Genomic DNA, 12,011 nt, shown 5'->3' with positions numbered 1-12,011 from the left:
TAATCCAGAGAAGAAACCAAAAAATGAGAGAAACGAAAGAATGATTATCAAATCACCCTCTCAAGTATACACATCACAAATATATAAAAGCCTTACTGTGTGGATGTTTCTAGAAGCTAATTAAAATTATTTATTTGAAATAAACTATTGATAAAGCACCAGTGCATGTTTATTTAGACATGCTTTATTAGTGGCTGACTCAGTCTCAAAATAGAGGAAGTATTTCATCTTCTCATTCCACTGTGTCCTGCAAGCTTTTGTGCTTCATCATGTGAAAAGTTCTGAGTTAAACAATAAAATGCAATATACTCTTGGTCTCATAATCAAACTCTAACTCTGGTATCAAGAGAATACAAATGAGAATTAAGGGTGCCCCTTATTTCGGGCTGAAATGTCAAGCTACAATGGCCACCTTGCTATAACCTTTCACATTTTCGTTTGTACAACCCAAAAGCCTTTTGCAGACTGCCATCTCTACACTTCCATCCTGAATGTCTAGCTCTCCTTCTCCAAAACTCTCCAAAATAGTATTTCCCTTCAAACTCACACTTTTTATGCTCTCTTCTTTATAGTGGTTTCATCCAAACACAGATGAATGTCCTATATACTTCCTATTCTAGACTCTCTTAATCATAAAAGTTGGTAATTATGAGACTCTAAGGTATTTATTCTTCTGGTTCCCTCTTCCAGGACTACAGTCCCTGATAATCAGGAAAAGTGACTGCATGCCTTCTTTCAGTTTCCTTACTAGTAAATTTTCCACGTAACAGTATGGTATCTCTTTACTAATGAATTCTCATAAATATTCATACTTTTTGTGCAAGTTCCTAGAATATTTATAAAATTCAATATCCAACAGGGCTTGTTTTAAAATAAACATTAAAATAAGGGGTTAGTTCTGAAAGAGGGGGAGTAGATTTGGGGGAGAAGGGATGTGGTGGAGAACCAGAAGGAGTAGAGGGAGGAGAAACTCTGGACCAGATATATTGTATGAGAAAATAATCTGTTTTCAATTTAAAATATAAGGGGTTAAGTAAGAAAGGAAACTAATGTAAAACTACACTTTAATAAAGACATGGAAAATAATTCAAATGAAGGGTAATAAAACCACATTGGACTGTTGGCTGTTGGGTCTGATGCATGTTACTGGCCCTAAGATCGGGGTACACCTATGTGTGTTGTATAAGCCTACAGGATTGGTTAATTAAACGGCCTATCCTGGGCAGGGCAGAATGGGGTAGGTGTGCCTAAGGTTCCTAGGCTTGGAAAGGACAGAGACAATCATGGGAGACAGACAGGTGGAAAGAATGAAGGAAGGAGGGCCTCGAGATGGGTTAATCCAGAGAAGAAACCACGTGGGTGGGAGGAAGGACTCCAATAATGGCGTGAAAAGGCCCAGATGAAGAATAAAAGCAAGTGTTTATAAGATTGTGGATGGAAAATAGGATGGTGAAGGAGGATGGCAAAGAATGGAGGCTGGGAGATGAATGGTGAGGTAGGCATATCTGTCCAGACCAAGGTAAATACAGCAATTATAAAATCCAACAGGTGTCTGTGTCTCATTATTTGTGATAGCAGATTAAATAGTACCACATGATAATCATAGGGCAAATAATAATAAACAGTGTATATCCCAAAACTCTATTCTCTATTTTCTCTATTTTCTATTTACAACTTTGGACAACAGAAGCTTATTAAAATAAAATGTAATCTTGAGGGCAATGCATATCCCAGGCAACAAACATGTTTTTATTGTGGGTGTAAACTGACAGAAAAAAATAAACTTTTTCTGTTTAGTTTCAACGGTAGACTAAAGAATTCTTTAAACAAACTGTTTTCATGTGACTGACACGTGGAAAGTTCTAGGACTCTAACCACATCATGCCCAGAGTGTAGCTCGACACTGGTATGTGTGGTCAGAGACACTGTACCACGAAATTCCCAAGATTCAAACAAATGGAAACACTAAGGAAAAAGATTAAAGTTAAACATCTACTATTGATTGTTTTAAGTGAATTTTTTCTGTTTGCATATACAAATAAACTTTGTTTCAGTGTTACATGCCTTCAACAACTGGAAGCAGGTAAGAATTAATTCAAAAGAAAAAAAATGACTGAATGATGGTGACACAGAACAGGTCAGCAGGGGAGGCTGAGAAGGAAGCTGAATCACCATAACCATCCAATAACACTCCATGTCTCCATTAGAGCATGGAACTACCTAAAGGCCTGTGCTTTAGAAAGAAAATAAAATTAAAACAGTTAAGACATAAGGAAAAAATAAGAGATTACAAAAAGCTAAGATGAGCAGAAGAAAACGGTGTCTTGACAGGATTGCATCAGAGACGTGCTGCTCGTGTGTTGCATCAGTAACGTTGCTCTCCTCTGGGGACAATTTCGTTCTGCATTTATTGAATAGTTCCAGAATACTATAAAAGCCTTCATCTAACTCTTCTTACCTGATATGTTTCACAAATACAGGTTCAAACTGAATTAGAAGAGAAATTTATATAAAGAAAAGCACACAATGAAATGGGTGAAAAACATGGGCTTTTACTTTCCACACCTAACGTACACACCTCCACATACTTCTTCCGTTTCATCATCCATGCATTCTCTATCATCACACTCACAGAACTTGCCATAAATGAGTCCACTTCCATTTGAATTATCACACATGCACCTGCCACAGTGACATGTACCTAGAAGTGAAACAAAGAAAAGAATGTTACACACTAGAAATTATAATTAATTGTGCTATTAACTATTTTTTAAGTGGGCAGAGAACTCAAAATAATTTGATGTTGGAATTACATATTTCTGTGACTATGGTGAGGTGGAGCGGTAGCTATTCTTTTTTTACTTGATTATGGTACAACAATTATAATTTGTACTTCACAGTTATTACTGTTGACCTCTGATAGTTTAATGAGCATCAGTGTGACCCTGTCAAAACACAGAGGTCCTTATATGTGTGTTTCAAATAAGTCATGAGTAAATATCTTCTAATCACCTGTGTCTGAAGATAGTCAAAACACTTTAAAGCGTTCTGACTGAGGGAATCTTGCTCATCTTCCATGCAAGTATTTGTTTAATATTTTGCCCCATGTTTGAACATACTATTTATATAATAAATATTTAGAGAAATTACTTGTAATAAATATGCAAATAAAATATATGTACCCTTGATAGTGTCAAATCCCAGTATTGGCTAACATCCTTGTTCTGCAGATAACAGGAACACAGCTAGTTTTCTTAGGCACAGATTCTTCATATCTCAACAGAATCTCAAAGCAGCTCAGAGAATGTCAGAGGTCCTAGAGACAGTAGGTCTACCAAAGGCCACATACCCACTTTACTAGAGGGTTTGGCTACATCCCACAAGAATGATTTTACTGAAAATAACATTATTCAAATGACATTAACAAGTCAGATGTCTGTATATCTGCTCTACTAGTTTTCCATTTTTAATTGATCCTCACAGCAATTGACCTATGAAAGTAAAAACTTTATGAATCTCAAGAATAGTCCTAAACTCTGGAAATCTAACATGCAATCAAGTCATTCATAAGAATCAAATGTGCCTAAAACAGAGAGGTGAAAAGTGCTGCAAAAGCACATAGCAAGGAAATTAGGTGAGAGCTGAAAATCAAAGCCCCAAGGAAGAGTCTAATGATTGAAAGCCAGGCTAATTGCAGTCAATAAATAATAAAATGAGACTAAACCTAAGCCTCAGTGATTGAAGAAGAAAAGACAATAGGCCTGAAAAGTAGCATCAAATTAACAGCACTGCTAAATAGAAGCTTCCGGTAGCTGTATTGTTCATGCTAAAGATCTCCAACATCTTTGTTCTCACCAAAGAACCACAAGAAGAGCATGCTTCTGGACTAGATAATTCTTGTTGTTACATGGAACATCAACTGAAACTGAGAAAAATGGTGCTAAGAAAGACGGCACAGATTAGATGGTGACATAGAATTAAGAAAACAGAGACATTTGAAAAGATTGTTGGGAGCAAGAACAGACAGAATTTAGTGGCCAGTTGAGTATAAAGTGTGTAGAGGGGTTGGGAAATATCAAAAATGCTATTTGACTTGAGTGATGGCATGGTATTTGTTTTGTGCATGTTACACGGAAGAACATGGACTGTGCATTCAGGTACAAGTGCAGTCAAACAAGGGTTTAATCCTTGCTGGTTAAAAATTGTTTAGATTGAGATCACTTCTGTTTTTTTGTTCCATGTGTTCACATAGTCTCTTGTTCACAGGATAACTGTGAGGCCACCTAACAAATCCAGCAACCACTCACTTTTGAAGATGCTGCTGTGCCTTGTACAGAGGGGGCTTTCAGAAAAGCACAACTCTTTTATCTCCTCTCTTTAAAAACATTAGTACATTAGTCATATTCAAAGTATTTTCTCCAGACTCACCTTTCATTTGTAGACTCTGACAGCACCCTCATTTTCAGGCCTTCTGTGTGTTTCTGTTACCCAGATCACCTGAAATTTGCTCTTCTCTGAAAGAGGGACTCCTCTCACAAAATTACAAATGAACAAGGATTTTGCAAATCTGACTTTGTTGTTTTATGCCTTGTGGGTACTCCTGGGAGTCTGGCATGTACGAAATTCAATTTTCTTGTGTTATTTTCCTTGAAACCTATTTTAATTTATACCCTTACTTTAATATAATGCTGTAATTTGTGGTGCTGCTCCATTTATTTTTTTTCTCTTATTATCACCTTTTTCTTTTTCTTTCACATCTCTTCCTCTGTCTCTCAACCACCCACGACTGTTAAACTTTCTTATGACCTATTATGCTATTATCAAAGTAATATAAGAGATAAAATAAAAAATTAAGTAGATCAGAAAGAGAAATACAGATGATATAAATTTATACTTTCATATTTTGTAAACATACAATGCACACATTTGAAACTAGAAGCTACACAATAGAAAGTCATTCATAACTGATTCAAACAAAATTCTTTTTAAAAATGATAACCCTCAGATTGATTCTGTGGGGGTGGAACGGGATCAGGAAGAAGGAAATTCTTAATTTATACTGATGAATAGGAAGAATTCCAACAAATGAATTGAGATACCAAAAAGATTTTTGATGTTGAGGGAAAAAAAAGAGTAGATAATTAAGGATAGAAAATAACAATATAGGGAAGAGTTTGGCTTATGTTTGGATGAAAGGGTATTCTGAATACAGATGCCAGAGATAAAGAACATTGGCTATGGATTTTAAATTATCTGTTGGAATACCAGGAGCCTGCCATGGTTCGGCAGAAGAGAATAACTTGGTGAGAGATGCATACACACAAGCCTTTTTCCCTCCAGAAAGATGGGCACTGTCAGATAGAGCTGTCACTCCCTGCAAGTTCTATGACTCCTCACTGACGTCTTCTATTGGCAGGCTCACTCCCATCCACACATGTGAACCATTCCTCACCAGAGTGGGACATTTAAAACAGCTCAGAGACTTCCTATCTCACCATCCAGCAGAAATCACATCTGATCCTCCAAGACATGGCAGATGGGAGCCCAAGCAAAAGTGCCAGACTCCCGTGTTCCTGCTGTGCCATCCTACTTCTCACTCTTGGTTGCCAGTCAATCACACTCTAGGACCGGTAGCTTCGTGTTTGATTATTTTAGCTCTGGTTTTCCTTCTGCCTAACAGAGCTGGTCTCTCTATGGTGACTTGCTGCACGTTAACACTAATCTTCTCCCTGTTCTAAGGTGCTGAGGCCTCCTTGCTCTGCACATTCTCACCTTTCTGGCTCTACTATAGAGGGAGCTTCTGGAAGTGCTTCAATCTTGGTTCCTTCTAAACATGCCTTTCAGTATAGGCCCCACAGTGGTTACCTCCTCCCTCTATTTTATACACAAGCTGCTTCCATAGAACCAAATTCTAAGAAAAAGCAAAACTACTAAGGGAAATGTTTTAGTTAGGGTTTCTTTTTTTAAAAAAAATTCTTTATTAATTACACTTTATTCACTTTGTATCCCCCCCTGTAGCCTCCCAATCCCTCCCTTCTTCTCCCTTCTCCACCCATGCCCATCCCCAAGTCCACTGATAGGGGAGGTCTTCTTTTCCTTCCTTCTGATCCTATTCTATCAGGTCTCATCAGGAGTGGCTGCATTGTCTTCTTCTGTGGCCTGGTAAGGCTGCTCCCCCCTCAGGGGGAGGTAATTAAAGAGCAGGCCAATCAGTTCATGTCAGAGACAGTCCCTGTTCCCATTACTATGGAATGTTAGGGTTTCTTTTGCTGCTATGAAATGCCATAACTAAATGTTGGAGCAGAAAGGATTTACTTGACTTATACATCATATCATTGTTCATCACTGAAGGAAAGAACAAAGCAGCATCCTGGAGGCAAGGACTGATGCAGAGGTGTGGAGGAGCACTGCTCCTCATGGCTTGCTCAACTTGCTCTCTTACAGATCTTAAGACTACCAACCCAGGAATGGCACCACCACCCCTATCAATCACTAGTTAAGAAAATGCCTTGCTGCAAGCTTAGCAGAGTTATCATTCATAATGTCAGGGGTTGGCACTCTCTGACAAAGTGACTCTTTGGGCCAGGCACTGGTTGGGCATCCCCTTAATCCCTGTTCTATCTGCTCTGTCTTTAACCCCACACATCTTGTAAGCAGAATAAATTTTGGGTTGGAGTTTTTGTGGATGGGTGGGTATTCCCCTCCCTCTGTTAGGGGACTACACTAGTTAGAGGGTGTCCTCTTCCGTCTCGATGGCCTCTGCCGCTAGGAGTCTCTGCGTGAGTCCCCATCATATTCTCCCAGAAACCTACCCTAACTTAGGTCTCCATCTTCTCACAGATACCCCCACCCTCAGTTTCTCTCTGTTGTATAGGCCTTCTGTCTTCTCACCCTCGAGCTTTACCCTCTTAACTCTCTGCGCCCCTCTCTTACTCCATTCCCTCTCTTCAGCCACTACCTCTGTCTAGTCTGTCTCCCTTTCTGAGTGATATTTATGGATCCTCCCTTGGATCCTCCAAGCTACTTCTTTGGGTCTGTGCCTTGTAGTGTGCTTATATGACTAAAATCCACTTATAAGTGAGTTCATTCCATGTTTGTCTTTCTGGGTCTGGGTTACCTCACTCAAGATGAACTTTTCTAGTTCTATCCATGTGCTGCAAATTTCATGATTTCTTTGTTTTTAATAGTTGAATAGTATTCCATTGTGTAAATGTGCCACAGTTTCTTTATTCATTCTTCAGTTGTGGGACACCTAGGTTGTTTCCAGTTTCTGGCTTTTATGAATAAATCTGCTAAGAACATAGTTGAACAAGTGTCCTTGTATGGTAGAGCATCTTTTCGGTATATGCAGGAGTATAGCTGTATCTTACGGTAAAGCTAGTCCCAATTTTCTGAGAAAGCACCAGACTGATTTTCAAAGTGGTTGTACAAGTTTACACTCCTACCAGCAATGGAGGAGTTTTCCCCTTTCTCCACTTCCTTGACAGCATGTGCTGTCCCTTGAGATTTTGATCTCAGCCATTCTGACCAATGTGAGATGGAATCTCAGAGTTAGTTTGCTTTGCATTTCCCTGATGACTAAGGAAGTTGAACATTTCTTTAAGAGCTTCTTGGGAATTTGAGATTCCTCTGTTGAGAATTCTCTGTTCAGTTCTGTGCCCCATTTTTTAATTGGGCAATTTGTTTATTGATATTGATTTCTTGAGTTCATTATGTATTTTGAGTATTAGCTCTTTGTCCACTAAGCTTGTGGACAGGAGCCTTACAAAATTGTCCTCTGAGAGGATCTACTCAACAGCACTTCAAAACAGATGCTGAGACTCACAGCCAAACACTGGGTGATGCATAGAAAGTCTTGTGGGAAAGTGGGAGGAAAGAAAAAAGAGCCTGAAGGTGATAGGAACTCCACAGGAAGACCAACAGAGCCAACCAACCAGGGACTGAAGGGCCTGCTAAGACTAAAGTACCAACCAAAGCTCATGCAAGAACTGTATCTAGGTCTCCTGCAATCATGTAGCAGATGGTCACTTAGGCTTCATTTTAGTCCTCTAGTAAGGAAAGTGGAGATTGCATCGGGCAGCGACTCACTTGCCAGCTTTTTGATCACTGCCCCCTGGCAGGACTGCCTTGACAGGCCACAGAGGAAGAGGACATGCTCAGTCCTGATGCAACTTGATGAGCTGCAGTAGATGAGGAAAGGAGCTCCCCTTTGCTGAATAAAAGGGAAGGAGAAGGGGGATGCAAAGTGAATTTTTTTAAAAAAAGATCATATATTAAAAAGACATTTTATAATTGAATAAAAAAAAATGCCTTACAGCCAGATTTTGTGGGGAGGCATTTCTCAATTGAGATTCCTCCCATTCCAGTGTGTCAAGTGACATAAAACAAGCCAGAACAGGGGAGTAATATAATCTGGAAAGGCTGGTCCTGAAACATGTCAGTGAAGGTTATTGTTAGAGGAGATGTGAGCGAGAATGTGATTGCCAAAGCAAACCAAAAGATTTAGACATTAAGATGAAATGAGAAGGTAATAATTAAATGTAAATTTGAGTATAACTCTACTTTTGGCCCAGAAATCTCACTCTTGATATTTATACTGATGATAAGATCTCCAAAAGTAAGAAAAATACAGATAGGCGAATAATGCCATGAATTATTATTTATAATTTCTGTCTAGTGGAAACTTCAAATGCCTAAGAATAGTAGACAAATTGACTAAATGGCATTGCATACAAAAATTCAGTACTAAGCTATTGAGAAAATAATAGAAAATACACTCAAATAGACTGCTAAATAGCATAGTGAGCTTGCTGGGTGTACTTGAAGGATAAAAGAAACACCCTGGTTGTGGAGAGATAGTTCAGTGGGTAAGAGCTTCCTCTACAGGTATGAGGCTCTGAGTTCAAATCCCAAGCATCTGTATAAAAGACCAGATAAAGCTGTCTGTGAGATAAAGCCCTGGAAGAGAGAGAAAGGCAGAGTCTAAGAGATTGCTAGACAGACAGAATAGTTTAACTGGTAGCCTAACCAGTCAGCGAAAGACCCTGTTTAGGCAATAAGGCAAGACTTCTAATCTCTTTTTCTGGGCTCCATATATCTTTGGAGGTACATACACTTGCGAACTCATGTGCACACACCACTCCCACAAAACACAATTTTTTAAAATGCTGAGAGGGGGTGGGGTGGCATGGCACAGGGGAGAAAGCCAAAGGAAGCAAAGTTAATTCCTTTGCTTTGTTCCAAAGTAAGTTAACTCTTACCAGATGAGAGAGATTTTTTTTTTCTTTTTGGGTTTTCAGGACAGGGTTTCTTTGTGTAGCCTTGGCTGTCCTGAACTCACTTTGTAGAGCAGGCTGGCCTTAAACTCCCAAAGTCCTGCCTGCTTATACCTCCCCAAGTGCTGGGATACAGGTGTACGCCACCACACCTGGCCAAAAGATTCTTTTTTAATAAAGACTGGGATGAAAGCTCTGAGTATGCCTTCTGTATAATGTTGACTTTGGACCCTCTTCATACTCTATATTACAATCTTATTAATAATAAAGGAATGGAAGGCTAACAAAAAACTAAAACTAAAATCAAGCTAATATAAATAAGATCAATTATATTTCAAATGAGCTACATGGTCACTCTAAAAAGAGATTAAAGGAATCTAAGTAACTTATAGCTTCGACCAGACCCCTAACCTGAGGCATGGTTAGAGTGGGATGAGGGTGAATTTACTTGATTTGGAACCAAATCCTTTTTTGTTTTTGTATATTTATTTTGTATAGCTATATCTATGAACAATTCTTAAGAAACCACTTTTGATGTAGATAGTAGAGAACTGAGCAAGTAAGTAAATGTGTTGATGCCAGAGAAGGCATCACAATGTCCAAACTGAGCAGCATTTCATTAAAGAGAATAGAGTAACAGAAAATGGGCATAGCGGCCCATGCTGTGATCCAGTACTACAGACAGAGGAATAAAGAGTGTATTAAGTTTTAGTCGAATCAGTAATACATGGAGACCTAAGCTAGCCTTGTTTACACAGTGACAGTTTGGCTCAAAAAATTCCAATACAGCAGCAAAACATTAACACACACACACATACACACACCATAGAAAGAAAAAGAATAAAGGGTGGGCTGTAGTACAGACATTTTTTGTTTGTTTGTGCAAAATTATCAGTACTATGAAAATCATGAGAGTAAGGGAAAGCAGGAAACATGAAAATGTAAGCCTGTCCCCAGATGAGATCTAGTGAGAAAGGAAGGACATCAATGAATAATTGACCACATTGACTAGAGCTGGTAAGTTATGTTAAAGTATTTATCAATCTTACAAAGCAGGATACAAACATCTTGTACTTTACACCTTATCATCTATCGAGACCACTCTGTGGCTGGCACATCAACGCACACCTTTAATCTGAGCACTTGCACAGCAGAGGCAGGCTGATCCCTGTGGAACTAAAACTAGTCTGATCTGTATAATGTAATGGTTCTCAACCCATGGCTTGTGACCCTTTTGGGGATCAAACAACACTTTCACAGGGGCTCACATATCAGAAATTTAAAGTAAGATTCATAACAGTAGCAAAATTACAGTTGTGAGGTAGCAATAAAGTAATTTTATAGTTTGAGATCACCACAACATGAGGAACTGTACTAAAGCATCTGCAACATTAGGAAGGTTGAGAGCCAGTTGTGTAGTAAGTTCCAGACCACCCAGGAGTAAATCTTTCTCTCAGGGGGAAAATATCAGCGCTGCATGTTTCTCTTTCATTAATATTGATGTGCAAGTCATATTCCCTAAGGAACGAACCTTCAGATTCAATAACATTTATTTGTGTGTGTGTTTGTGTTTTGAGTTTGTGTGTTTATGTGTGTTTTTGTAAGAATTTGTGTATGTATATGTGTACATGTTTGTGTGTGTTTATGTGTATGTGTGTGTGTTTAACTAGGTAGAGAATTTTATTAACCTTTTCCAAACTTTATTACCAGGCTTCTTTAGCTTAGCTTGCTCCAAAGAATAAAAATGAATTGTGTATAAGCCAAAAGAGCTGCAGTGTTCAGGGGACTTGGGCTTAACAATACTAGTGAGCTAAATTTTATCCAATCCACAAACAAAACAATTTTACAAAGCAGTCGTGATATAAATTAGCAGCTCCTGTAACTTCTGAGAGTTCTTCAGAAGTCGCCTCAGTTCAGTTTGCATCATTCTTAGAAGCATCATAAAAATTCTCCTCCACCAGATCTGGAACTTCATCATTATCGTCTTCGTCATCATCGTGATCATCATGATCATGAGCATCATCTCCTGTAGCGAGTGGTACTTTTCAGCCCAGATTCTTCAGCCAGCCTCCTTAAACTAGTCAGTGTCTGCACCAAGATGGCTTAGGATGCTGGGAAGCATTTTCTTAGCTGCCTTGTCTCAGCATAGCCTGGAATGGTGAAGGTGTTTGCTGCCAGAAATGCCTGAACTTTAGGGTTGTTAAAATGGGTCACTGTTCCTTGGTTTTTAAATATGTTCACTCTTCAATACCAGAGAAATTGTTTATCCCTAACTTTAAGGAAAACTGCAGTTTTTATCGTCTGTTTCTTTTCAATGAATCACCTTTTTTCTATGAGCAGTTCTTTTCCCACCAATGAGCATTTGTGCCTGCAGTTTGGAGAGATTTCCTGGTTCATGATTGTTTCTTCTTGTTGGAGTGGAAATTGGGCCATGTGGGGGACTAGAGTTTCGCCCTCAGAGGTTCTCAGGCAGACCAGCCAAGACAAGGCTCACCTTATGTGTGTTTTTGTATATGTTTTTATGTGTATGCTTTTGTTTGTACATGTGTGTGCGTGTGTGTTTATTGCTGGGTGATTATGAGTGAGAGAAATTCTACTGAGAGAATAGAAAAGACTACAGTGGGCAGAGAACTGAGAAGACTGTCCTGAACACAATGTTCTAACCGTTCATTCTGCTTATCCTCACCAAACACACACACACACACACACACACACACACACACACACACACACACA

At 38.9% G+C, this 12,011-nt stretch overlaps 1 protein-coding gene and 1 pseudogene across 2 annotated transcripts in view; both read right to left on the bottom strand.

The window, feature by feature from the left end:
* Nucleotides 1-12,011, bottom strand: part of Itgbl1 (integrin subunit beta like 1) — a 307,337-nt gene that overhangs the window by 147,604 nt on the left and 147,722 nt on the right. For both annotated transcript variants that reach the window (XM_055609725.1, XM_055609726.1), the window contains one exon: nt 2,579-2,701. In XM_055609725.1, coding sequence (XP_055465700.1) covers nt 2,579-2,701 — 123 coding nt within the window. The remainder of the gene's footprint in view (nt 1-2,578; nt 2,702-12,011) is intronic.
* LOC129678882 (transcription factor BTF3-like) lies at nt 11,189-11,708 on the bottom strand (annotated as a pseudogene).

This window comes from Psammomys obesus, unplaced genomic scaffold (genome assembly GCF_907164565.1).
Source record: "Psammomys obesus unplaced genomic scaffold, mPsaObe1.curated_primary_1811, whole genome shotgun sequence".
Classification (NCBI taxonomy): domain Eukaryota; kingdom Metazoa; phylum Chordata; class Mammalia; order Rodentia; family Muridae; genus Psammomys; species Psammomys obesus.
Note: the sequence above shows the minus strand (reverse complement) of the source record. Positions and strands in the feature narration are given on the sequence as shown.